We start from the raw sequence: 24,735 nt of genomic DNA on the forward strand, positions 1-24,735 counted from the left end.
CATGATGGGAACCTCAGTTCTGTCGAAAGAGCCGTCCGAGGTGGCAAGAAGAAAGGAAGTAAAAAGCGTCTCCAAGTCAGACATCAACCAAAGGAACACGTCGAAAATGGATTTGTCAGACCATTCATGTTCTACGCTGGTTTCAAATATATTCATTGACATATCTACTTCCACAGTCAAGACTTACTTTACTGGATTCGTATTAATAAAACTTTTTGACTTAGCCTAAAACCTGGCTTGGAGGGCATTTAGTTTGACTGTCTCAACTTAGAATGAGGCAGAAACATGAAGGTATGTACCTCCACAATGTTAAAGCTGCGCTAAGAAATGTTAAGAAAAGGAATTCAAATATGAGAAACAGTGCCGCAAATCCTTGTTTAAACTTCCATGCTTTCCTCCCGCTCGAGTTTGATTGACAGTGTTTTCACAATATAAGCCAAGGAGGAAAGCCTGACTTGCCGAAGACCATTGGCTGAAACTGGAATCCAAGGAACATAACTGGATGGAAAGTAACGGGCCTGTCTTAAAATGTAAATTGACATTCCACTAGTACTGAGCTATCTGTGTTGCTAAACAACCCTCGGAGGGCCTCATTAGCTTCCACGTGTTTATTGGCGGACAAAACTTTTCTTTTAGACTGAAACAATCTCACCCTCAGTATTGTGCCTTTAAACGCCACAGGGACTGGATGCTTGGCTGTATACTGTACATATTGACAGCCTCTACTGATTCTCTTGCTTATCAGACACAATCTATGGGGGCCTGTTCCAATAGGCCACCAGCTCACTAAACAACTCTCCATCCAGTAGGATGTACCAACAGAAACCTGCCCTAAGATCAACAGAGCTAACCTGCAGGACTCCTAGTCCTCCATCTCATGCTGCCTGGAGATTGTAATGTCTCTCTCCAACCAGATCGATAGCCTGTAGACTGAGCCTTTATACAAACAAGAGTGATGCAGTCGGTGAATGAGTCGGTGGTAATGCAGGGATGGTATACAGCAGTTTATCAGTAAACAAAATGATGTGGGTAACACAATATCGTTTTTTGGGTTGACACTGAACAGACTATCACAGAAAAAGTCTGATATTATTTAGGGCATTCATGCTTTATTAGAATATAGATAGTATAGAGCAACAGGCAATGAATGGGAGGGGATGACATGCAGGATATGGCGAACAACTGAACAAGATACCTCCATTGGAAGATACAGGCAGACTTCTATTGTTTTAAGAGACTAAATAATGGATTTTTATCTAATATTTTCAGGACCATTCTTTCAACTGAGACGGTGCCAAATAATATTAAGCATTGAAATCAAGTTTGTATTTACTTCAATATATTTTTCTCATTAATATTAATATTGTAACTGCATCATTGGGCAAAAAGATTTATTTTGAGATTTTTAAAAGGTTGGCAAACAAATAAAAAAGGATCCCTCGATCTGTCTTCACTTGCATACAAAACATGTCAATCACTGCGATGTTTCTGTATGAACTTCATCAATATTTTCTGCTTCACACATTTCAACAAGATAACTGTAGAAGCAGGTGACGAGTTAATACAAAGGAAAATAAGATACTCTTGCTGTCAACCATTTCTTTTTGAGAGCAAAATTCTGCTTTCCCTCCCAGACTTTTATTCCCCATTCCCGTCCTTTAGACGACTCCCCACTGTGCAAGCGACACCCAGACACAAATACCCACCCTTCTACAGCACTTCCCATCTTTCTGTCTGACCTTCTTTCTCTCTCAGCCCCCCACCCCTCTCCCCCCACCCGCCTGCTTTTTTCTGTCTGTCTGTCTCTTTTGCATTTTTTCACTCCCCTCACACATCTTCCTGTTCCTCTAATCCTCTCTTCTTCCTGACTTTCTCTGCTGTGTTAGCTTTGTCTCTGTGTCCTACCTTGCATTCTAATTTGTAACAGATTTAGTCTTTCTCATCCTATCTTTGGCAGTGGATTTCTTAGACACAAATGTATGTCTCTCTTAAACCTTTCCCTTACATTTTGTTTGGATCCACCTATCATGTGAAAGAGTATTTATTATTAACTGTGCACAGTGGAATAATTAATAAAAAATGTAGAGTATCATAAACCTATGCAGTTTTTATATAGCAGGTATTTAATCTTCTATATCTGTTCCTTCTCACAAAGTCTGGTGGACATAATGTTGTGATAAGTAATTCTGTTTGCCTGCAACGGTATAGTTACCAGTTTTGGTATCACTTTTGTAGGCTAACCAATCCAGTATGATTCATAGATACCTCTGTGTGGAAGAAGACCATTTTTCTACACAGAGAGGCCAACTGCTCATTCTCACAATCACATCTCTCAATCTCACCAGGGGCCCGAAATAGCTGACCATTGGGCCCGGGTGATTGCGACTTCGAAAACATTTTCCAGGGCAATTGTGGGAAATATCCTTCTGATACCTAAAACATTTTCTCCTTCCATTACCACATATCACCTAAAAGTGCTGTATCTTTACTAAAATACAACTAAGGGCTTCCCTCACTGCCACAACAAAGTTAACTGTCAATACCAGAATGTAAACTGTCAATACTGTATCGACTGCTACACGGTTGGTTGTGAAAGAAACCTATGTGTTTTTTTTTTGTTCCACGTAATCATGTATCGGTCTGATTTCAGTTTAAAACATATGCACCTTCCATGTACAATCTTGAATAGCTGCAAGAGTCAGCTAACACAGCATCAACATTATCACTGTTGATCTGGATGTGAAAAAGCCAAAGAGCTGGGATCTAGCTCAACAAACAACACCTCCAGCCCAACTTACATTTGCCAATGGATAAATCATGATCTCGTCCTTATCGTAAGAGCGACATTTGACCTGCATCGTATTCTCCTGCTTTATACTGCCCCCCTCAGCTCAAAGAAGGAACATGCAGAACACAATCCTAAATTATTATTTAGCATGTACACAAGTGTACACATACATTACCCCGGCACAACAGACATGCCTGTATCATGAGTTAAAAAGACTGTCCAAAAGTTACAAGTTTAATTTCAGGCTGGGTAATGAAAAAAAATATTTAAAAAAAAGACGTATAAATACTGAGCAGCTGATTATTACAATCATGAAAGACAGTAAACAAAGATAATGGGCCCTATTTTGACAGTAAGCCTGTACTTCATATTTGCAGTGGAATGTATTCAATAAAATATTTTTGCAGCAAGGCTGTCTTTATTGTACACTGTATGTAGATAATGTATGCAAAAGGTTTACATACTGCTTCATTCTAACTCCTATACTTAACTAATTGGAATCAATCATCATGAAAGTAGCCTATGTAAAAATTCATACAACCAGTCGTAAAAAAAAATTAAAAAAAATCAAATTGTCACACTCGTGTGTACAATTTCTCAATTTTAACATCTGGTTTAAAATACTAAGCATTGGCATTTTAGATATCTTACAATAGCTTAAGTGGGACTTTGAATCATTCAAAAATGTTGACACAAATTTGACATTTCCTTTTTCTTCCAATACACTGGTAACATTATCACATTGATTAAAAGAAAAAGAAAAAAGTCTGGAAGGTTAAAACAATTCAGCGACAGGAAAATACTCCAAAGAAGCCTTTTGGAACTGAAGGCAAAAGTTTTTGCAGTGAGGACAGAGCTATGGAGAGCCCTAGACTGGGCGTATGTTGATGTACAGACGCATGAAGATAAAGTCTTTTGTTCATCCGGCTGTGTCGTGTTGGTTCATACTCCCCTGCACTCTCTTCTGGTCTGTGGGTTAGTGGATCTCTCTGCAGACAGTTAGTGGGAGGCTGTGGGTAGTGGTCGACGGAAGAGCAGGATGTGGGGCTCTGGAAGGGAAATGATGAATGACAATGTATTTATTTAGCAGTCGCTTTTATCCAAAGTGATACACAGTACAGTTGGAAACTGTACAGTTTTCAATTGACAGTCTACTGCTATAAATTGATCTAACCATTAAGCTCTACCGTCCCCTTGAAAAACAGGATAAAATTAGTAAACGTAAGATAACAATGGGAACAGCAGGGTAATGTGTACAGTGGCCCCAGGAGGTTAGCTGAGGTAAATGACAGCATGACATGAGCTAAGGTAATAACTCTAAACAACCGTTAAAGCCTTTCACAAATATGGGAAGACCTTGTCTAGATCCAGGAAAACCAGTGCACACAGACCATATGGTGACTAGTAAACTGCACTAATAAAAAGTGTAATTAGATACATATAGTATCCATTCTCCTGATGTTTACCTGCTGGCTAAATGCTCAAATCAAACCCTAGCACCTGTTACCTACCCACAGGGCTTGTTTTTCCATCTGAGATATACCCATGAAGTCCAATGCATTTGCAAGTCTTCCTCAAGACCTAGGTATTTAAATCCAAGTATGTAGCAAAACAGTAAATAATATAATAATAATGCCATAGCCTATTTGCTTCCTAGCCCACTGCCTTTAGTTCTGTTGATATCAAACAAAGAAAATGTCCTCCCAAATAAAGCCTGCCTCTATCTTGTCAACTGTTGATGCCATAAAAGGTGAAAATAACTCTTAGAAGTGGCTCAGTCAGTCTAAATGTGTTTTGCAATCTGTCAGCTCGGCTGCATTTCAAACACCACTGTATTACACTCTAAAACTGGTTGTTCCCATCCTTGATTGTGATTGGCTATATTGCGTTCCATGCCGTTGTAAAATCCAGCATAACCTTACAGGTTGTCCTCATAACATTCTTTAACATTCCATATTACTGCACATCGAATATTTCAAATAAAAAATGGCAAGGACGACTGGTTAACACGTCATATTTGCACTACACTTAACATCATTTTCGTATTTATAAGTCCTTGTATGATATATATTTTGCATTGTGCCTTTCAATGTGACTACCAATACGTTTTCCTTCCAGGGCACAATAAAGTACTTAGTTACTCTACATCTGCCTATAAGCAAGCCAGCCATTCAGTCAACAGAATCAATCTTTGGGTTTAACTGTACCTGGTTGGTGGATCATATAGTGAATCCATCCCTGACTTTGCTGGACACCCAAATTCCTCCACTCTGTCTCTGACATCAGATGGGTCTTGGGCACGCGCTTGGCAATGTCCTTGGGCAGCATCACGTGCCTACAATGAAGACATACATTAGAGGCTGAATGGCACTATAACATTTGCCTGTTTGATCATGAAGCTGCGTATCATGGAGCAGGCATGCTATAATAGATGAGAAGCATTCTGAGCCACGTTAATATTGATGATAATGTACAGTGAAAAGCTGGACTCTCACCTGTACTCAAACTTCTCGTCGTCATACTTGTCAGAGTAATAAATCTGCTTTTGAGACATGGTAGGTATCTCCTAAAAACATGAAAACAACAGTTTAAGGAAGCAGTCCACACACAGTTTCTTTAGCCAGGTAGCTAGCAAATTTCATTAGAAACGTTCTAGCTACGACCCACAATGGTAGCCGAAAGTTTTTGCCGTATGTATGACAACTGGCTAGCTAGCTAGGTGTAACCATTTAAATGGAAGTCATTAACAATCGATGTTGTTGTTATGGGATGTTACACGTCAACTGGGCGTTAGCCAACTTACTTGATTTGAGAGGTGGGGAGCTAGCTAACTAGCTCTAACTAGCTGGCCTGGTGTCCGGACACGAAATCAAATAGATATTGTTAGCTAGATAGATAGGAAGACAGCATGCAGAATAATCTTAGCTCACCTTTAACTAGTTGTTCGTGTCTACTGAATCTCTGTCGTAAATCCAGAAATAAACACGTTTCTGAATGTTATTCCAGTGGCTGGACTACTTTGTGCTGTATGTCTTACCCCCTTCCACTGATCACTGCTAGGTTTCCCTCTCTAATGTGCCCCTGATCCCGCCTTGATCATTCAAACACTGTCCATTGCTTCCTATTGGACAATGATTGTCATGTGGTTCCGATCAGGCTTCTCATTCGTCACAAACCAAGATTATGATTGGTTATTGTATTCGTTACGTTTCACAGATTAGACATGTTTTTAATGGATGACACACATTCATCATGTAACTAGTGACCATACATTTTATATTGATAGAATAATTTCCAAATTAACAGAACCACGTGCTTTTAAAATTGTAATTAGTAGACGGCGGATTCTGGGGACATTACAGGAAGTTCTCAGTTACAAGACATTTGAACACTTGGATGGTCTATGAAGAATATAAATGATAATGTAGCTACTTATTTGGGTGAAGGAATATTCAGCTACTGGTTCCATTGAATCAAACCCAAACAATAAGTTATAATCGAATCTGACGAAACAGAGTGCAAGTCTGATGAAACAAATGGGAAATCTCTTCCAACATTCAGGAGCTGGAGTGAAGGGACAGTCCGTTGGTAAGTCCCTTACTGCTGTCCAGACAAATATAGCAGTGCAGACGTGTCAATGGACGGCTGGTTGAGAATTCCTCTCCCTTCGTTATATATATGTACATGCATGCATGTATCTTGAGTGTAAGGTTCCTACAAGTCAAGGAAAAGAAGGGACTGCTCTAAATCCATCACCTGTCACTTTCACCTGCGAACATCAATCAAGCTGCGTGTCAATCGCTTTCGTGGCAGTTGTCTTCATTCTGATTGGCTTTCTATCCCTTCAGGGCGTAAACGTATACAATTTTGTTGGAATCCTATTGGAAAACACGGAGCTTCGCTGTAGTGACGCAGTTGGAATTCCCAAACTTCCCAAGTTCACGAGGAACATTTCACATCTCGACAACGCCGCAAAGGACTATCCAAAACGAAGAGTAAAACTAGCATTGAAGTATAAACCAAAAAGGTAAGTATTTGCGGTTTAATTAGAATGACACGCGGCCTTAAACGTTTGATTGGGGGCTGGCCTGTGAATGCGGAAAAGATAACGTGGGATTCAGACAGCACAACATCGTGTGTTTACTAGGTGTGTAGCTATTTTTAATCGATTCAGCATTCAATAAACTATTTACTAAGTAGGCAACCAGAGTCCTTTGAAGATCAAAATAAGTGAGCTCTCACAGAAAATCGTGCATGCTATTCTAGCCTGGCTGTTCATCTTGGTCTGACTATTTTTGGTCCTATTGGTTACAGTATGTATATATGGAAATAAATATTAGCTATGGACATTAAAGACAGAAAGACAAGCGTGTGCCCACACATTATGACAATATTTTCGCTATACATTATGACCACTGTTATGTAATAAGCTAACAGGCTTTGCTCTTTAGAATCAATAGACTACACTGTCCATATGTCTATTGATTGTCTATCTTATTTCATATCTGGGAGATTACTCTCTTTAACTTAGTCATTCATTTGATTTATTCGGCAAAAATCTTTTCCAAGTACCTTATGATCATCCACAATTCCAGTGTTTTGTTTCCTCCTCTGTGTTCTCTGGTTGACTGATTGAGTTTTAGGCATGTATATGCTGTAGTTCAGAAGTCCCTTTTCAGCATATTGCAGGCCTACAGCACTTCCAATGATAATTTTGTTGTTGTCAGCAGGACAAGAGATTAAATATCTCCGTTGCTGTGCCTGGCCACCAGGGGGCAATGTCGGACAGCAGCAGCACAGGCAGCACAGGCAGTAGTGGCTCCTCCAACAGCTGGACCATCATCAACCCGGAGGTAAATCATTCTAAACCCCATACAAACTCAAATCCCAAAACTGAAAACACAGATTAGTTCATGTCACCACACCAGGTGTCTTAACATATAAATGATTTCAACAAGTAGTATTGTGAAATGTGATGATAGGTATTTCAGAATGTTTTAACATATTTGACAAGGGCATTCTGGAGACCTGTGCATCCCACTGCTGTATGTTACTCTTTAGTCGACAACTTTGCTAAACTTTTCCCCACACCACTCATCTTTCTCTTTCAGGATGCTGCAGTGGAGTGTGCTGGCCTTGCGGACGATGGACCAGAGAGTTTGGGGGATGTCCCTAGTCTCTACGAGGAAGTGACAGGTATATCTTTCTCTAACCATTTGTCAATGGGATTAACATGATCCTTTTTAGCGTCATAAAGTCACGGTTGATTCTAATTCTGTGTGTTGAGTTGAAGATGGTTGTTGTTGTTCCAGGGCCCACACTAGCGGTCAGGCCGGGTGAGGGTTCAGTAGAGACGGTTCTGTCTGAGGAAGGCCAACAGGTCAGTCTGTATCCTATCGTGAGTCCCCATTTAAACACATTGTTTTCTCATGGATTCATTCTTGATGTTCATCTTAGAAATGTGTCCAAATGTATAATATTCAACCTCAAATATGATTCAAAAGTTCCAAGTATTTTGTTTTCGTTGAGTCTTTATTACTAATGACTACTAACTTTATAAATGCCTTGACTGCCTTTTTACATCCAGGTTTGTCAGGAAACCACTCCTGATGTGGACGAGGGCTCCTCTAACCCCACCTTGCTCAGCCCCTCCCCCAGCAGTTATATCCCCCTAGAATCTGACCTGGTGCTCAGCCCCTCCCCCAGCAGTTATATCCCCCTAGAATCTGACCCGGAGAGCCAGCCCCCGGTCATCCATGACATCGTCACCAGCTCCCCCTCTGACAACAATGACCAGCTTTCGGCCACCCCCTTTGTAACCCATATTGACCTGCTTGAACCCTTCGACGTTGCCTACGCGGAGCCTGAGGGCGAGACGGAGCCTGAGGGCGAGACGGAGCCTGAGGGCGAGGCGGAGCCTGAGGTGGAGGCGGGACCTGAGGTGGAGGCGGAGCCTGAGGTGGAGGCGGAGCCTGAGGGCAAGGCGGAGCCTGAGGTGGAGGCGGAGGGCGAGTCTGAGGCTGAGGCCAAGCCCGAGGCGGAGGCCAAGCCCGAGGTTAAGGCCGAGGTCGAGGCCGAGGTGATCTGGGCCCATGAGTCTCCACCTCCAGAGGGTGCCGTACCCAAGGACCCCGGCCTAGACACCACTGCAGACATAGCCCCTGCCCCTGAGAGTCAAGCCCCTGCCCCATCCCTGCCCGAAGAAAGCCTCCCTGTGGAGATTGTCACCCCGTTGGACGTTCACACAGATAGTATCCCCGTCCTCGAGAGCGAGGAATCTGTTAGCCCCATCCCCGAGAGCAAAGAGTCTGTAAGCGCCGCCCTCGAAAGCGTGGAGTGTGTAAGCCCCGCCCCTGACAGTCCTCTCTCAATGACCATTGGTTCAACCAAGACAGCTGAGGCAGTCGAAGCACCAGCAGTGGAGGAGACCACACTTCCTGAGGAAATAGAGGAAGTTGGACAGGTTGAAGGTATGGGATAGTACGGTGTAGTATGTACTGTGAATAAGGGATGGAAATACTTCCTTTTTAGAGGGAAATTAGATCAAAAGGTTTCACACATAAGGTAGCTAATTTAATAGTTTTTCCTTATTAACAGTCGACACCTTGCACAACAGTTAGCACCAGAAGGTCCTTGTTTGAGGTCTAGTGTGAGGTTTTAAGTGAGATCCTCTTGTAGTGGACCAGTTGTTGAAAGTGTTTCCTATCTTCAGAAGGACATTAGCTGGACAAGGATACATGGATATAACACTGATGCATGCTCTTCAGTAAATAGCAACACTGTGTACCACATGTAACTAGTTATTAATCTGCAGGACATTGCTTTTTTATATAACTGAGTTGTGTCGTCTACTAGAGTTAGTGTTATCATTGGCTTTTTACATGTTGACTTTTCTGAGGTTAATGTGCTCTCTGCTATTAAATGTCTTGAGAAGTTTGTTTTCTGGAACTTTCTGTTCAAAGCCGCTATGCAAGAAGTGGTCAATTAAAATAAGTGTATCGTCTTGGTACAGCATAGCCAATTTATAATTGTGTTTCAGTAGATTTAAAGTGGTTGTGTGGTATGATTAATCAAGCTTGGGTGTCAGTCATGTTGCTATTCACTTAAACTCTATACTGTATTTATAATACACATATACTTTAGGTACGTCATATTGCTCATATTGCCTGTTCCTCCACCAGAGCCACCTAGGAGCTTTGACATGGGAAGAGGTGACACCAGCGCTGAGGGGGATGGCCTGAGGAGGAGGACCATGCCGTCCTTCGAGGCGCCGAGGCGAACATCCGAGGAAGAAGACGATGAAGAGGATGTGGAGTTCAAACTGCCGGAGAAGGAGGAGGAGAAGCGTGGGTTCTCCCTGAACAAGCTGATTGTGACAGCAGTCGTCCTGCTGTGCCTAGGATCCCTCTTCCTGTCAGGTTAGCCTTTTACTCAGTACCCACTATAGGGATTGACCAGACATTTACTACATATAGTACATGACTGTGAGGGAAAACATTAAAATACTTGTGTGCAACACTTTCAATTAATTATCATAATCAAAGGCACCACTCGTAAAAAAAATCTGTATTCATTTTTCTTTACTATATTGTAGCAATATATAAGATATGACAAACTATGATTAATGCGCTTGGCATCAATATCAGCTTCAAAACCTCAGTTGAAAAAAATGCGTATTACAATGTTGTGTACATTTTAAGCCATCTCTATTTGACCTCCAGTGAAGGTGCTGAGGTAATGTAGACTCCTCTAGATGTGCTTGACTGAGCTATGTTGTGCCCGCAGGTGTCATCACCAATCTGGATGATGGTGGGTCCAAAGAATGAGATAAGATGGCAGTTGTAGCTTTTGCACTAGCCAGCTAATTCTCATGCACTCGCCCCCAAGCGCTAATCTTGTCTCAACTATCATGCACTACGGACTGCTTACACTATGGCAGCTTGCCCATAGGCTTAACACTTACAGACATACTGTATAGTATCTATGATGGCATATAACTGGCATATTGCAGCCAAGTGCTGTTCAGAAGAGTGTATGGTGCGTAGGATGTTTCCAGCACTCATCAAGCTTTTTGTTGCCAGGGATTAGCAAATTCAGCAAAAATACATCATTTAAATAAGTGTCTTGGCACTTTTGTTTTGAGCTGGCCTTGGCCAACTACTGGATTCTCTCATCCTCACCTGCTCGTACAGCAACTGCTTTTTTATTAGTTGTATATTCAAATGGAAATTATTCAGACCAACAGGAATTTCTTCATGAGCATGGTTTGAGAAACACTGCTTTATGAAACCTTTGCATAATGCATAATGCACCTCCCCCCCTTCCACCACCACCACCAATTCAAAGATTATAAATTATTTAATTGAAAGGGTGTGCACCTGGTTGTTTCCTGTCCATTGGTTGTTAAAGAATCTGCCCAACCAGTCAACTACTGCTGTATGTGCTTTATTGGTAATACATTATTTATACAGACAATATACATGGCAGGCTATTTGTGCATTGTGTCATCTAGTGTTGTAGAAACACTCGATAGGTTTTAGAATAGCACATTGTTCTCTTTGCTTACAGACGACCTTGACTCTTCTGAGATGAGTGATGGAGACCAGGTTGGTAAAGTATATACTTACTGTCCCAGTGTAATAACTACAGGGATACTTTGTTGATTGTCTGGTGTGATGTATGCTGGATAGGACTGGGTAAACCCTCAGGAAATGAAGGAACTTTTGGACAAACTGGCACAAGAAAACCATCAAATCACCCAATTAGAAGCCCATCTACAGGTCAGCCCTTAAACAACATTCAAACTGTTTGGAATTGTATGAAGTCTTAAGACTCGTCAGTTTGTTGTAGGTAGGCAGTAACATTATGTACTGTCTTCGCTGGCTGTAGAATAAATCAACTTAATTGGTCCCTTCTGTCCCAGATCCAGAAAGAAGAACTCGACTCAGCACTAAAGTTAGCACCAGCAAAGGCAGAGGAAGAAGGGAAAGGAGCTTTGGAAAAAGAAAATGGCAACATGAGAGAGGAGCTGTCGTCCCTGCCTGACCTGAAGGTGGAGCTGGAGACCCTAAGATCCAGAGTGAGAGAGCTTTCCCAACTCACAGGTAGGCTTTGTAGATTTCTCAGTCAAAACAGATCATTAATAATTCCGCAGGGCCATTCTTTATTCTAGGTGAAAATATAGTAGAATTGAATTTTGAATGATCAAACTCGCCATTCGTGTAACTGTAGCCTTGAGGCTCAGGCTGTTTTTCTTTGTGGTTGTAATGTAATCCTCTAATGTGATAACTGTTGCTTAGCTGTACTGTATTGGGGTCAGGTTGCTGAGCGGTTAGGGAGTCGGGCTATTAATTAAAAGGTTGTTGGTTCAATTCCCGGCTGTGCCAAATTACGTTGTGTCCTTGGGAAAGGCACTTCACCCTACTTGCCTCGGGAATAAGAGCTCTGGATAAGAGCGTCTGCTAAATGACTAAACATAAATGTAATGTTCTCTCATGTCTCCCCTCAGCCAACCATGACACTCCCACTCCACCACCGAGCTCCTCCCCACCTCCTGCTGGCCAGCCAGGGAAGAGCAGCCAGAGCGCAGCTGGGCCTGACGCGGGGAAGGACCTCGGGAAGGGGATCCGCATAAAGGAAGAGCTACAGAGACAGAGGGTCCTCTTAGAGGAAAGCAGGAAAAGACTTGAGGGGATGAAGAAAGATGGAGGGCACAGGAAAGGCGTGAGGGAGAGCCTATCAGAGATCCAGAAGAGGCTGACTGAGCAGGTGGAGAAGCTAGGCAAGAGGAGGCCATGGGAGGGTGGGTCCAAGTGGGACACAAAGAAAGGCAAAGATAATGGGAAAGACCTCTGGAAAAAAGAGGAGAAGAAGGAGTGGCGGGGAGAGAAGGAGTGGAAGCACAGCAAAGACAAGCACGAAGGCGGGTCAAAGTCACACAAGCAGAGCTCCCACAAGGAAGCCTGGCGGAAATACCAAGATGAGTGGGACAGTAAGAAGGACGAGCGCAGGCTGGATAGGGAGAAGAGGAAGAGGGAGGGACACTGGCAAGTCAGGTCTGCTAAGAACTCCAACCACCACCATCAGCATCAGAACCCCCAACAGAACCAGCCTCCCCAACACCAGCCCCATCAGTCTCACCAGTTCGACCATACCACCTTCTGGAAGCACCAGGAGGAGAAACTCATCCGCAACATGCACATCAGGGCAGGATGTAGTGGCATCAAGGACTGTGCTGCCAAGGAGGGGCTGAAACCAGTGGACCAATCCCAGTTCCAGGCCCTTCTCGAGGGCTACCTGAACAAGCTGGAGGGGCTCACGCCAGAGAGCAAGAAGGAGATCCGCGAGCTGACCACTCTGTTTTTCAAGGGTGGTGTGTTCACCCACGACAGGGTGCGATTCAGTGACTTTGCAGAGGACGTGGCAGACATTTTGGAAGACTTGGCAGACATCCTGGAAGACGAAGGTCAGGGAGAGGATGACGTGCTGGAGGAGGCGATGGAGAAGTTTCCTGTTGAGGCTTTGTGGAGATTTGCTGTTCCAGCCTAGAAACCAAAATAACAGAAATAACTGGAAAGAAAATGAACACCAAGATACAATGGTATAACATGGTTGTTTACAGCAAGGTGTTGCCAATTCTGTGGTCTATCTTGGAAAATGCTTCTGGTCCCAGGAGTGATCCGTTGCCTCATAAACACTCCCCACTGAGTCTGTAATTACAAGCTGTTCATGTGTGTTGGATTTGAGTTGTTTACCTACCTCTGTCAGTTCAAGGACACTATCCTCAGTCACATCAGCTTCTGCGTGCAAATGCGTGTGTGAGTGTGAAACAAATTCTCCCTCTACCTTTAGTATTTAACACTCAGAATGTAGCAGTTTACGATAATGGTCAGATGTATTTTCTTGTGATCTCCCCGCCCCCTCAACACTCTGATCCGAAGCTGCCGTAGTGTTGTCAAGGTTACCGTCAGATCTAGTAGGACTGGTTCAACTGTCGGCTCTGTTTGAGTGTGTGACTGTCAGTGTTTATTAACAGCACACGGATCATTCTGGAACATGCAAATGAAAGGATATTTCTGCCAGGCGAGAACTAGGTTCTTGCTATGTTTCTCTTTGAAATTGTTCTCTCACTCACCCTTATAGAAAGCTGTAATAATGCAGGATTAAACTATTCTGATGTATGGTGCAAAGCCCAGCACACATTAATACAGATTAGCAGCACGTGAAGATTTTATTACCACATTATTATTTGTCACACTGTGCATTTCTGAGTAATGTAAACTAAATGGCTCTCTGCATTGTAATGGAAATCTTGAGTCTTACAACCCAATGTTGTTTCTATTGAATGGGTAAAAAGTGCAATCTATTAGTTTTTAGAAGATGTTTAAAAAGAAGGACGTTCAACCTGTACATTTCAGATAGACCCTTTGATGTTTTTTCGTTATTTGAATTGATCACTGTAACACTTTTTGAGATTTGAGTTTACCATGCTGATGTTTTGATCAGATATGTAGGATAGTTGTTTGAATTTTGTATTTAATGAAGGATAGCCCTGGTCCTCCTTAAATACATTTCAATAGGTATTTATTTTAGTCCACCACTGCAGTATTTTTGATCATTATATGAAAAGCAGAGGTTAAACAAATGAGTATGCTGTTTCTTAGAAACCTTTTATTTCAGTGAGCTACTGCTTTTGTGCCTTTTATTTATAATAATAATGACAGCTTGAAATAAAAAAAAAACTTTTGCAATTGTTTTCTGGAGCCATTATCCTGCTGATTTGGAAGAGAGACAAAGTATCTAACAATGTATAGAAGGATGTGCAATAAGTTGATGCTATGCTTTAATTGACATTCATAGATGCAGGCTTTTGTTTTTTCTATGATCTTGTAGCGTGAGAAAACCCTTAAGGGCATCACATAGCACACAAGTAGCAAACTAGCAAACGAAGTTTGAATGTCATTGAATGCAAGATCAGCAGTTATTTTGCGTTGAGTTTGATAAAACATTTTAAACAATAAACTGTTTGAAGGTTGTCTTTTGGCTTAATCCACATTTTTCCTGTGTATTTTGTGACGGCCTTCTCAGCCGTCGAGTGGCTCCACCTGGGCCCGGTGGTTTCCTCCCCTTTAAGAGGACGTCAGGAGAGAGAGACGACCCTTCTTTTTTTCCGCAGCACGCTTTTGTGTTGAGTTGTGGCAACCTTTTGACTTTTGTTAATACACCCCTCAACACAACGCTCACTATCACGAGACACTCAGACACATGTACACCACTGACTTAAATACCTCACGTTTAGTTATGTTAAATTAGTATTCTTAAATAAATTACCACAGCATTAGTCCTCGCGCATGTGTTCCCCTTTGTTCTGTCTCAACCCTTGTGCCGGGTTTGTGACAATTTGCATTGGGAAACGGATGTCTATAGACTTTCAACACTAAACTTCTACAATCCAGATTATCTGGATCTTGGTCCATCCAAGTGCTTTCTGATAGCGAGTTACGTGACTCCTTCATAGAATGAACGTGCAAGAATGTGTGTAATCCACTGTCACATCTGCAATACGAGATATGATTCATACAACTCAATAAACAATGAGCAATGATGAAACCGAGTAAAAATCCAAGACACAGAAACACACTCCTGCTCCCCCATGCCAGTGAGCTGTAGAACAACATACAGCCTCACACAGTTCCAGTCAAAAGTTTGGACACATTTGTATATTACTGTTCTGTCCAGGAACCCCCCAAAAAGTGGGTCTGGACTGGTCTTGACTGGAAGAGCTGATGGTCCCAGCCATCTGTAATGATGAATGGTTTCTGACAGGGACTTTGAAGCTGCAGAGGCTGGCATACCTAACATTCTATCTCTGCAATACACCTGGGCAGTTGCTTTGAACAGGCCTATTTGTATGACACCCAACAGCTCTGTACGAGGTGATAATGGGAAACCTACAGCACACATGCTGTATTTATTTCCCTTTCAAAGTCTTTTGAGAGGGTTGACTTGGCTGTGTTTTCACCCGTTTGTGTTGAGCTGTGTTATGTGTAAATCAGTTTGTGTTTATTCAGTTTTGATCAAGACCCCTGATAAGAATGACCTGAAGAAGGTTAGGCATTAAACCCTTTAACTGCAAGCCGAGCACCAAAATATGTTTTGCCTTGTCATCAAGTGAAGAATGGTTTTCTGTTATTGGTCAGAGGCACTAAAGTGTGTGTGTGTGTGTGTGTGAGTGTGTGTGTGTGTGTGTGTGTGTGTGTGTGTGTGTGTGTGCGTGTGTGTGATGGAACTAAATGGCAGATAAGGATATCTTGGTAGAGGGGGAAAAGTTGTCTGGTGTTTTCCGCTGATGTCGGCATCACCAGGGAGGAATAGAGAGAATAAAAGAGCAGAGAAAAACATGAGGAGTTTAGAACTTTCCTAATACATCACCACACCATACTTCAGGACAGTGAGTATAAGGTGAGACTCTATATCCTTCTTTTGCTAAGTTTTAATGTTACAACATATATTTACCAATATAGTACATTGTGTGTAGAAAAGTACTTATTTGTTAGTTTGTTTGTTTCTCTTCAAGCCCTCTGTTCACAACACAATGGAACCTGCCATCAACGTTATTGTCTCTCAGTTCAAGACCTTTGCTGGGAAGGATGCGTCCTCTAACACCCTGAGCAAAGCAGAGTTCACCAGTCTGTTGATCTCCCAGCTGCCTAACTTTGTCAAGGTAAACAACTGCATGAGCTCTGAACAGTTAGCTCCACAATCCCTTGGAGGGTGACACATATTTTCTTATTTTGCTTTTGTCTTCAAAGCACTTTTGGTTTGTCAAGATGCATTAAGGAATATTTTGAGGTAAAAGTGTTGACTAATGGCTTTTTAAATTTGAGGCAAAAAATAATACCAGGAGACCTTTTTGAAATTATACTGTTTGACTTCAAATGCCATGTTCAATAAGATTGTATACAGCCTTGTATACAAGTATTGAAACCTGATTGCTTTATTGTAGATATGACAATGACTTTTGGTGCTGAAATGTAGGGACTAAGAAAGTGCTCTAATTTCTTAGTTTTATTCTTTATGTATTAAATACCCAGTTCTTCAATAAAATATTTTGTCATTTCATCCTGTCAAACACAATGCGCCAGAGTATAACCTAAATGTACCTTATTGGGTAAATTTAGTATTCAGAATATAATGTAGTTCTATTCTTGGCCAATAGATGGCAGAGCAGGCTGCAGACCATTTGGTTCCTCATGTTTGTTCTTCAGTGTCACTGTCCTCTTTCTGATTGCCTGCAGAACGCCACTGATCCAGCCACAGTCGACCAACTCATGAGCTCATTGGACGAAAACAATGATGGCGAGCTGACATTCCTTGAATTCTGGCAGCTGATTGGGAAACTAGCCGGCAAACAAGGAGGCTTCTGCTAATAAGAACCAGCTTCGGGGCCCAAAATTGCAAGAACAACACATACTGATCATACAAAATATACATATTATTTTCAAGTATATCTTTTAAAAAATTGTTTCATGATATCCCCACATTAAGTAAGATTGTATAAAGTCGCATTTTCACAGTTATTTAAAAGTATATTGGCCAATTGCCCCTTCTATGCTTGTCCTTTATTTTGCTTTACCAAATTCATATCTCTAGAGTCAGTTGGCTTTGAGACTGTTCAAGATTGAGCGACGCAACACAATGAAATTGTCCTGTCCATGTTGTCAGGGGTTAGATTTTGATCTTTGTAGGATGCGTGATTCCAGTTAACTATTTCCTAAACGGACGGCTCTTATTAAAGGATCCATTGTTTGAACTCGTACTGTTTTCAATGGTTTGTTTACTCCATTACATTACGTCAACCCCCTTCTCCCCTTTTGCCACTCCTCTCATTTGAAAAAGGGGGGGGGGGGGGGGGTTGGTGTTACAACCTTGATTTAATGGCATAATTGGGTGTGTAACTCTATACTGCTCTCACAAACATCACTGCCTAGACTGATCCAGTTCCACAGGGTCTCATAAAGCAAAGCAGTCTATCCGTGTGTTACATGGAGTTGTAAAAGTATGGGCTACTAACAACATCATCCATCAGTGACTCTGTAATGTGTGTTGAGTACTTGTGTGCTAATCCACAGATGGCTACTCATGAGTCGGTGTCTGTACATGCAATGCAGTTGTTTATGTTGTAAATGTAAGACTGTTTATCTTGGTGTCATAGCCGTGTTGCTTTGATTTCTTTGTCTGTGTTCAAACTTTTGTGGTTTGCTCACCTTCTTTACTTGCAAGTGCAACTCTGGATTCGGTCATTCAGATTGGGCAGGCATCACACAGTGGACTTTGTATTGCAAATAGGTGTGGCAGTGACTGACAAATGACTGTGTCAGAGATAACACACAGTGGCACCCACTGACACAGCGTGGCACACCTCCTGCCATATGTGTGTGTCTGTGTCTGTGTGTGTGTGTATGTTGGCACGGATATCCTTCAACTGCCATTATGACTTATTAGAACTTACCTGTCCCATACAGTTACAGAACTGTGAAAAGCTAAAGGAGACCTCTGGTACTTTCTTTTTTTAAATCCGAGGGGAATCTATTTTTGATATGAAGAGTTAAAACTGCTTTGGTCATTTATCCCTCCCACCTCCACTCTTTTCCTGCCTGCCTAATGTGAATGCACATCTGCAGCCTAGATTATTGACTGTACAAAACACAAATGACGTGAACCATACTACACTTCATGCCAAAAATATAGGCGAGGAAATCAGTTCCAACGTTATGATAGACTTTTTTGGCATTTCCTAGAAAGGTTCATCTACCTCTCCTCTTCTACATCCCCCTTTTTCGCACTCTTCCAGGTACACGCCCTTTGACTTGTCAGGGGAAAAAAGTTAAAGAAAAAACTAACTCACGGAAGCCGTAGCCTACAAGTTTGGCAAGTTTTTGTGCAGCAACGGAGAACGACGTCGAGAAGAACTTAATAAGTAAATAAGAGCACATTCGTATTGTTTTTTTGTTCTGCAAACACTATCTGGTGAGTGGAAACGTTTGTTCATGCTCAAATGAATAAGTTTTTCTTTGTGAAATAGAATAAAGCTTTTCGTTTATGCCACGTTTTCGATGCACCCTAGCGAGATCTGTCCCGTGAAATAGACTGGCTGCAGAGTCGACTGGACAGTGACGACGCAACTGGAGACATTGATCTGCTCATCTGTCTATTCATCAAATAGTATTAGGCTATATGCTTCGTTTATTAAGCACTCAGTTTACTTTCGCAAACTTACCTGGGTATGAGGTGTCAGCTGTCAGGTTACCTGTCACTGATGGCCCAGACACTCGGTTTTAGAAATCGTACAATACTTTTTAGAGCTAGCTTATATAGCTTTAACATTTGAATTTTTACAATTCAAATCAGGCCTGGGCAGTAAACATATTGCTATTCGCTGTATAACAACTAGGTTACGTTTTGTCCTTGGATGACGACAGACAACCTTTCTTTATAGTTGATGAGAATACGTTTTATTACTTTCTACTGGCGACTGTCATAGTCATTTTGAAAGATACGGATGGAACACGGCGTTGGCTGTAATGGTGATGAAGGGTAGCAAATGTAGCCACGCAATTGTTTGTGTGCAACCATGATTTCTTTTTTTCATGCGATACAAGACCACTGGAAGCCTGTTTTATGGAGCTAATAGCTACAACCTAAAATGTTCCTCTGTTAATATTTCATGACACACGAGCGGTAGTATTGTCATTACTCTTCTTGAGCACGTACCGTATCGCATTCGCCCATTTGGAAACGCAACACTCAATCTACTTTGGGCTCTGAAGGGAAACGGGAAACCTATGGGTGTATATTTAATTATTTGCGCTGGTTTTTTTTTTTTTTTGGGGGGGGGGGGGGGGGGGGGTGCGTGTCGGAACGCGGGAAGGGGCGAATTTGGTTCTGACGTTGGTTAAGTAAAGGAAGCCCTGCATTCATTAGTCAAAATTAGGGAGCGTTGCGGGAACACGTGCTGTCTGACGGTTGTTGGAGATGAAGTCCGTGGTCAGATACGCTTCAGATCAGTCATCCCGTAAATAATGAATAGGCCTATATGTAAAACGGTGCAAAATGTTAAGTGTTAGAGACAGGAATTGGAAAAAATATTTGAAAACACCTGTGTGTCATCATGGTCTCTTACTTTACATGAGGTCAGTGAAGGTGTGACTCCTTGAGTGACATTTTCCGTTGGTGACGTAAAATGTCAGTGGCTGCATTCCTAGAAACCTATCAGTGGCTTAGCATACTGTGGTATATATTATGCACAGAAGCATATTTTAAGAGTTAATTAGATGGTTAATTCAGGGTTAATGAACAGTGGACAGGCTAATGCAATGTATAGCCTAAATGATCAGAAACAAACCGCAGAGTGAGGAGCCTACCGGCTGTGGTCGACAGCCGAGTCAGATGGCCAATGGAATTGTATCTTATAATATGCTGTTGTGTCGTTGCTCTCTCGGCATAATTAAGCTAATAGCCGTGTTTCTTCTATCCTGTCGTTGCCTGTGGACGTGTTAATTGCAGTAAGGGGAGGGAGGGGTGGTGTAGGCAGAGGCGGATCTTTTAGGGTGGCAAAAGAAAGTTGTTGGGTGGCCTCCTGGAGGCGAATCAAAACCCAAAGTGGGGGGTGGGGTACGGTATTCCCTACGGTAAATGATTAGGCTATAACATTGCTGTTTAAATTAAACACTTATATTAATATTATTTATATAAATTTTCCGTAATGTACAAATAATATTTTCCATGGGAATATTGGGGTGGCAAGTGTTTTTTTTATTGGGATGGCAGCTGCCACCCCTTGCCACCCCTTAGATCTGCCACTGGATGTAGGAAGTTTAGAGGGTGCTGGAGTGTAACAGATCAGCGCAGTCACAGGCTTGAAACGACCCTTCGGATTTTGGCCACGAACGATATACCAAAATGGATTATCGTGAGACTCCAGTCCTTGGAAGCGACTTGGGATAGCTTTTCTACTTGGAGAGTTGACAGGCAAACGAGGCATTCTCTTTCAAAAGCAACACCTCACGTTTCTGCTTTGGGGCAAACTCGCATAGTTGGCCTGTAAATTCCTGTTTAAGTAATTTCCACAGACTGCACTGAATGGAATTCCAGCGTGGATGTGGCGATCAGTGGCATGCATTGTATCTTGTACGCATTCTGAGTGTTATTCACACATAATGTATTGTGGCTAAATGACAACCATATGTCACCCAATTAGTCATAAGCAAATAAAACCAATTGCATGCTACCATTCACTCACAACAATACACACACAAACACACAGGCAAAACCGTTTCTAAAAAGCCCACAGAATAGTCCCATCCTCAAATGCCTTTATGACACCGTTGTTTATGATTGAGCCAAGGCTTGAAGGCAAGACAGACACACCACGTCAACAGAAGAGTAGGTATAGGAAGGGGAAGACGGAGCAGACAGGTGGCAGGTAATCCCTCGGGTAATCTGAAGCCTTGTGTCCCTCTGCAGGCTTTAGTAGATCAGATGACCTATCAAAGATCAGAACTTCCATTGTGCGTCGTCTCTCAATCAGACTAGCGCTCAGGCTCTCCGCTTATCTCGCATCACCCGTCCATCGCTGACTGCGGGTCCAGACCCAACACCTGAAACGACAAACAGGCCAAGTGTGGTCTCCAAGGGGGATCCATCTTTTCAGTTATTTTTCACCACGACGGAGCCGTTCTGTTTTGAGTTAATTTGTCACATTTGTTCATGTGTCTACTACTAAGTATCTTACTTGTTGCATGCTGTGACATATTGTCTCTCTTTTTCAATTCTATCTCTTGCCCCCCCCCCCCCATATTATTTACATCCTGCTCCCTCTGTCCTAAACCCTTTGCCCGTTTGTATGTTCAGACAGAGGAGCCATGGAGGCAGCCATACAGACAATGGTGACAGTATTTGTGAAGTCCTCCAAGGGGAAGGAGAGCTTGGGAGGGAAGGACTTCCAGAATCTGGTCAAGAACAAGCTTGGAAACATCTTGACGGTTAGAACCCTCCTTTTCCATTGGCCCACGAATAATGGGCGAATAATGGGCTGATGAGCTTTCTCTTCCGCCCAAGTTTACACCATTAGCGTAATTATAAACTGTGCTGTGCTGTGATTATGAATCCGCACAGTATGGACATATCATGTCTCCTTAGAATTTAGTGTTTTTAACCACTTTTTGAATTAAATATTATATCTTATGATGACACTTGGTGGAGGTTGGGCTGTGTGGAGTCAAGTCTCTTCCTTTTTTTTCCTTTGTTTCCCCCCAAGACAAAGCCAACTCTGTAGTAGTGTTATGTGCTATTATTTCACATTCATTACGCATAGTTGTCACATCCTCTTGTTCATGTCTTGAACCCCGTAGGATGCAGACAGCTCTGAGGCAGTGAAGGAGATGCGGAAAGGTCTGGATGAAAACCATGATGGGAAGGTCAGCTTTGATGAGTACATGAAGCTGATTGGTTACTTGGCGACCTCCCTCAGCAAGCAGTGTTCTGATAGCAACAAGGCCCCCGCCAGTGCTAACGAGGCACCCACCACCGCCAATGAAGTCCCCGCCACCGCCAACGAAATCCCCGCCTCCGCCAACGAAGTCCCCACCTCCGCCAACGAAGTCCCCGCCTCCGCCAAGGAAGTCCCCACCTCCGCCAAGGAAGCCCCCTCCACCGCTAACGAGGCTCCTGCTGCCGCCAGTCCAGCGACTCCGGCCAAGGAGAAAGATGAAGAGAAGCAAGAGGAGAAGAAAGAGGGGGAGCAGCCTCAGGCTGCTGTGGCCACGGTAGAGGAGGTGAAGGAAGAAAATCTAGAGGAAGAGAAGGATGAAGAGGTCGAGGAGGACGAAGCAGCACCAGCGGAGGTGGAGAAGACATCCTAGGGAACTCACACCGACCAATTTGGACACTGTGTTCTTAGCAAACTCAAACACAAACTGACACACACTACACACCAAACACACAGCACATGACACCAACCTACAAAACACACAATTTTCCACCTTACAAAGCCAATTGAAATTTTCTTAACTAATGTATTACTAACAAACATGATGCTGCATTGTATACCACTATATATTTGATGTAGTTCCCTGTGTTTACTTCATGATATTCCCATAACAGGACATTGTGATAGGTCCTACAATAACATACAGATAATTACCAACACGTTCATTATCCCTGTGAGCTTCTTACACGCTACCCACTAAGAGTAGGCCACAACATGTCCTTATAGCACACTGACACACATCCTCCTGGGTCAGTGTAGGCTAGCTACACCACCTACAGATCTGTGCACCCCTTACTCTATCGCAGTCTGTTTAGCTGGGAGCATTGCACTGTGACGTAATGTCCCCCTCCCGTGTACAAGTGGGGCCCTCAAAGCCCTCCATACGACGTTGCCCTGCCAGCTACATGCCAAACCCTGATGCACGAATGAAGGAAACAAGCTAAGATTGTGTCAGTGCTTCAGCTCTGTCTCTGCTGTTTTCAGTCCTTTCCGCCTCTCACCAAACTCTGGATCTCTGTTTGGCATGACAATAAACAACATGTGTTGCCTTTTTACATTGTCGCCTAAATGTCTGTCTGTTTCTTTGTCTCCCTATGTAATTTGTGTTTTCAGGTATGTTGAGCGCAACATCAGGAGTTCCTTTGCTCTTAGTTAGTCATGGAATTAGGAGCTGATAGATCAGGTGTTGATGTGTCCTAATAATGGCCCCAAACTAAATAATTAAGGTCCCATGCAGGATGGAATCCACACCAGGAGACCCTTGTGGCCCTGAGAGTGCCTAAATGAGCTCTGGGAGCAGGCCGCTGTTCTGACCCAGGTAGGCCCCTGTGGGCTCCTGAGATGCAAACAGAGTCATTCCCCCTATGCTACCCAATTCACCAAGACCAGAACCAGGAGCTTCACTAAACACACCCATCAAAGGTTACAGAACCCCCAGCACACAGACACAGTGGATATAGATCAGGGTTCAGGGTTAGAAACTTGTCCCCTTTTTTTGACGCAGGTTTTTGGTCGTTTTGATATTGTTGATATTGGTGTTGTGTTTCTCTCGTGATTTTGGTCCCAGATCTACTAAGTGTGGCTTTCCTAGTGGCAGCCTGCTTCACCAGTGAGTTTGCTCTGCAACTTGATCCCTTAGCCAAAGGGCTTAAAAACATGGACTGAAGCCCTTGTTGGGTGACACACCCCAGATACAAACAAACAGCACTTTGAGATCCAGAGGCCCTGTTGCTCCACTAGGCCCCAGCAGTGTCTCTGAGGGACGTCTTTGTAGCCTGAGATCATAACCGTTTAAACCGAAAACAGCATATAGATCCTTCAGACATCAAGAACCTTAAGTGTGATAAAGTATGTTTTTGTTATTACCTTCTTTTACATTTACATTTAGTAATTTAGCAGAAGCTCTTATCCAGAGAGACTTACAGTAAGTACAGGGACATTCCCCCCAAGGCAAGTAGGTTGAAGTGCCTTGCCCAAGGACAGCCGGGAATCGAACCAACAACCTTCTGATTAACAGCCCAACTCCCTAACCGCTCAGCCATCTGACCCCCTCTTTTCCTAGCTATTTTATTTTATTACATGATTCAAGCCACTCCTATGTCTTTTCCCGGGTGATTAACATGATACTATTTCATGCTAAGGTGAACGTTGTGAGAATTGGGTCTGTTTTGCGGCACATTACTTTGCATGGTTAATTAGGGGGGTCATAAACCTAGTAGTTGTGTGTCAGTTGTACATCTGTCATTTGTTAATTAGAGTTTAATGGTTTGTAAATTGTTGGATCATTAATAATGCAACCATGAGGAAAAGCTCATGTTGCATGTTGCCCTGTAATGCAAAGACACATTTTGGGAAAACATTGACCAACCTCAGTATTTTAATACACTGTTTTCCAGAG

The 24,735-nt window shown here is 42.7% G+C and overlaps 4 protein-coding genes across 10 annotated transcripts; 3 read left to right on the plus strand and 1 right to left on the minus strand.

The window, feature by feature from the left end:
- Nucleotides 1-2,715: 2,715 nt before the first annotated feature.
- Nucleotides 2,716-5,875, minus strand: cks1b (CDC28 protein kinase regulatory subunit 1B). Its single transcript, XM_084696383.1, has 4 exons — nucleotides 5,719-5,875; nucleotides 5,284-5,354; nucleotides 4,996-5,123; nucleotides 2,716-3,837 (listed from the first exon to the last, which is right to left on the minus strand). The coding sequence occupies exons 2-4, from the start codon at nucleotides 5,340-5,342 to the stop codon at nucleotides 3,788-3,790; spliced, it is 237 nt and encodes a 78-aa protein (XP_084552509.1). The 5' UTR covers nucleotides 5,343-5,354; nucleotides 5,719-5,875; the 3' UTR covers nucleotides 2,716-3,787.
- Nucleotides 5,876-6,030: 155 nt separating this feature from the next.
- On the plus strand, nucleotides 6,031-14,822 carry pbxip1a (pre-B-cell leukemia homeobox interacting protein 1a). 6 transcript variants are annotated; one of them, XM_084696377.1, is made up of 12 exons: nucleotides 6,031-6,376; nucleotides 6,637-6,815; nucleotides 7,516-7,641; nucleotides 7,900-7,984; nucleotides 8,101-8,186; nucleotides 8,376-9,258; nucleotides 9,970-10,206; nucleotides 10,574-10,597; nucleotides 11,357-11,394; nucleotides 11,479-11,568; nucleotides 11,712-11,892; nucleotides 12,297-14,822. In XM_084696377.1, the coding sequence occupies exons 3-12, from the start codon at nucleotides 7,567-7,569 to the stop codon at nucleotides 13,334-13,336; spliced, it is 2,739 nt and encodes a 912-aa protein (XP_084552503.1). In that variant the 5' UTR covers nucleotides 6,031-6,376; nucleotides 6,637-6,815; nucleotides 7,516-7,566; the 3' UTR covers nucleotides 13,337-14,822. The 6 variants fall into 6 exon arrangements, with proteins under 6 accessions (XP_084552503.1, XP_084552502.1, XP_084552506.1 ...); XM_084696376.1 differs by having other exon boundaries at nucleotides 7,519-7,641; XM_084696379.1 differs by having other exon boundaries at nucleotides 6,032-6,376; nucleotides 7,519-7,641; nucleotides 8,101-8,168.
- Nucleotides 14,823-16,140: 1,318 nt separating this feature from the next.
- s100a11 (S100 calcium binding protein A11) lies at nucleotides 16,141-17,600 on the plus strand. Of its 2 annotated transcripts, none has more exons than XM_084695767.1 (3): nucleotides 16,141-16,249; nucleotides 16,345-16,511; nucleotides 17,086-17,600. In XM_084695767.1, the coding sequence occupies exons 2-3, from the start codon at nucleotides 16,383-16,385 to the stop codon at nucleotides 17,215-17,217; spliced, it is 261 nt and encodes an 86-aa protein (XP_084551893.1). In that variant the 5' UTR covers nucleotides 16,141-16,249; nucleotides 16,345-16,382; the 3' UTR covers nucleotides 17,218-17,600. The 2 variants fall into 2 exon arrangements, with proteins under 2 accessions (XP_084551893.1, XP_084551892.1); XM_084695766.1 differs by having other exon boundaries at nucleotides 16,142-16,249; nucleotides 16,365-16,511.
- Nucleotides 17,601-18,478: 878 nt separating this feature from the next.
- On the plus strand, nucleotides 18,479-23,392 carry s100u (S100 calcium binding protein U). Its single transcript, XM_084697086.1, has 3 exons — nucleotides 18,479-18,817; nucleotides 21,701-21,831; nucleotides 22,201-23,392. The coding sequence occupies exons 2-3, from the start codon at nucleotides 21,712-21,714 to the stop codon at nucleotides 22,708-22,710; spliced, it is 630 nt and encodes a 209-aa protein (XP_084553212.1). The 5' UTR covers nucleotides 18,479-18,817; nucleotides 21,701-21,711; the 3' UTR covers nucleotides 22,711-23,392.
- The last annotated feature ends 1,343 nt before the right edge of the window (nucleotides 23,393-24,735 follow it).

The sequence above is a fragment of the Hypomesus nipponensis genome, chromosome 4 (genome assembly GCF_054491055.1).
Source record: "Hypomesus nipponensis isolate SF chromosome 4, ASM5449105v1, whole genome shotgun sequence".
Classification (NCBI taxonomy): Eukaryota; Metazoa; Chordata; class Actinopteri; order Osmeriformes; family Osmeridae; genus Hypomesus; species Hypomesus nipponensis.

Bases quoted from the DNA above. Each gene is read 5' to 3' on its own strand.
- cks1b (XM_084696383.1), bottom strand. From the start codon at position 5,342: ATGTCTCAAAAGCAGATTTATTACTCTGACAAGTATGACGACGAGAAG. The intron at 5,124-5,283 runs GTGAGAGTCCAG...TCTTCATTGTAG, and splicing joins GACGAGAAGTTTGAGTACAG to GCACGTGATGCTGCCCAAGG. The intron at 3,838-4,995 runs GTACAGTTAAAC...TTTCCCTTCCAG, and splicing joins CTATATGATCCACCAACCAG to AGCCCCACATCCTGCTCTTC.
- pbxip1a (XM_084696377.1), top strand. From the start codon at position 7,567: ATGTCGGACAGCAGCAGCACAGGCAGCACAGGCAGTAGTGGCTCCTCC. The intron at 7,985-8,100 runs GTATATCTTTCT...TTGTTGTTCCAG, and splicing joins TCTCTACGAGGAAGTGACAG to GGCCCACACTAGCGGTCAGG. The intron at 10,207-10,573 runs GTTAGCCTTTTA...TTGTGCCCGCAG, and splicing joins AGGATCCCTCTTCCTGTCAG to GTGTCATCACCAATCTGGAT.
- s100a11 (XM_084695767.1), top strand. From the start codon at position 16,383: ATGGAACCTGCCATCAACGTTATTGTCTCTCAGTTCAAGACCTTTGCT. The intron at 16,512-17,085 runs GTAAACAACTGC...GATTGCCTGCAG, and splicing joins AGCTGCCTAACTTTGTCAAG to AACGCCACTGATCCAGCCAC.
- s100u (XM_084697086.1), top strand. From the start codon at position 21,712: ATGGAGGCAGCCATACAGACAATGGTGACAGTATTTGTGAAGTCCTCC. The intron at 21,832-22,200 runs GTTAGAACCCTC...TGAACCCCGTAG, and splicing joins AGCTTGGAAACATCTTGACG to GATGCAGACAGCTCTGAGGC.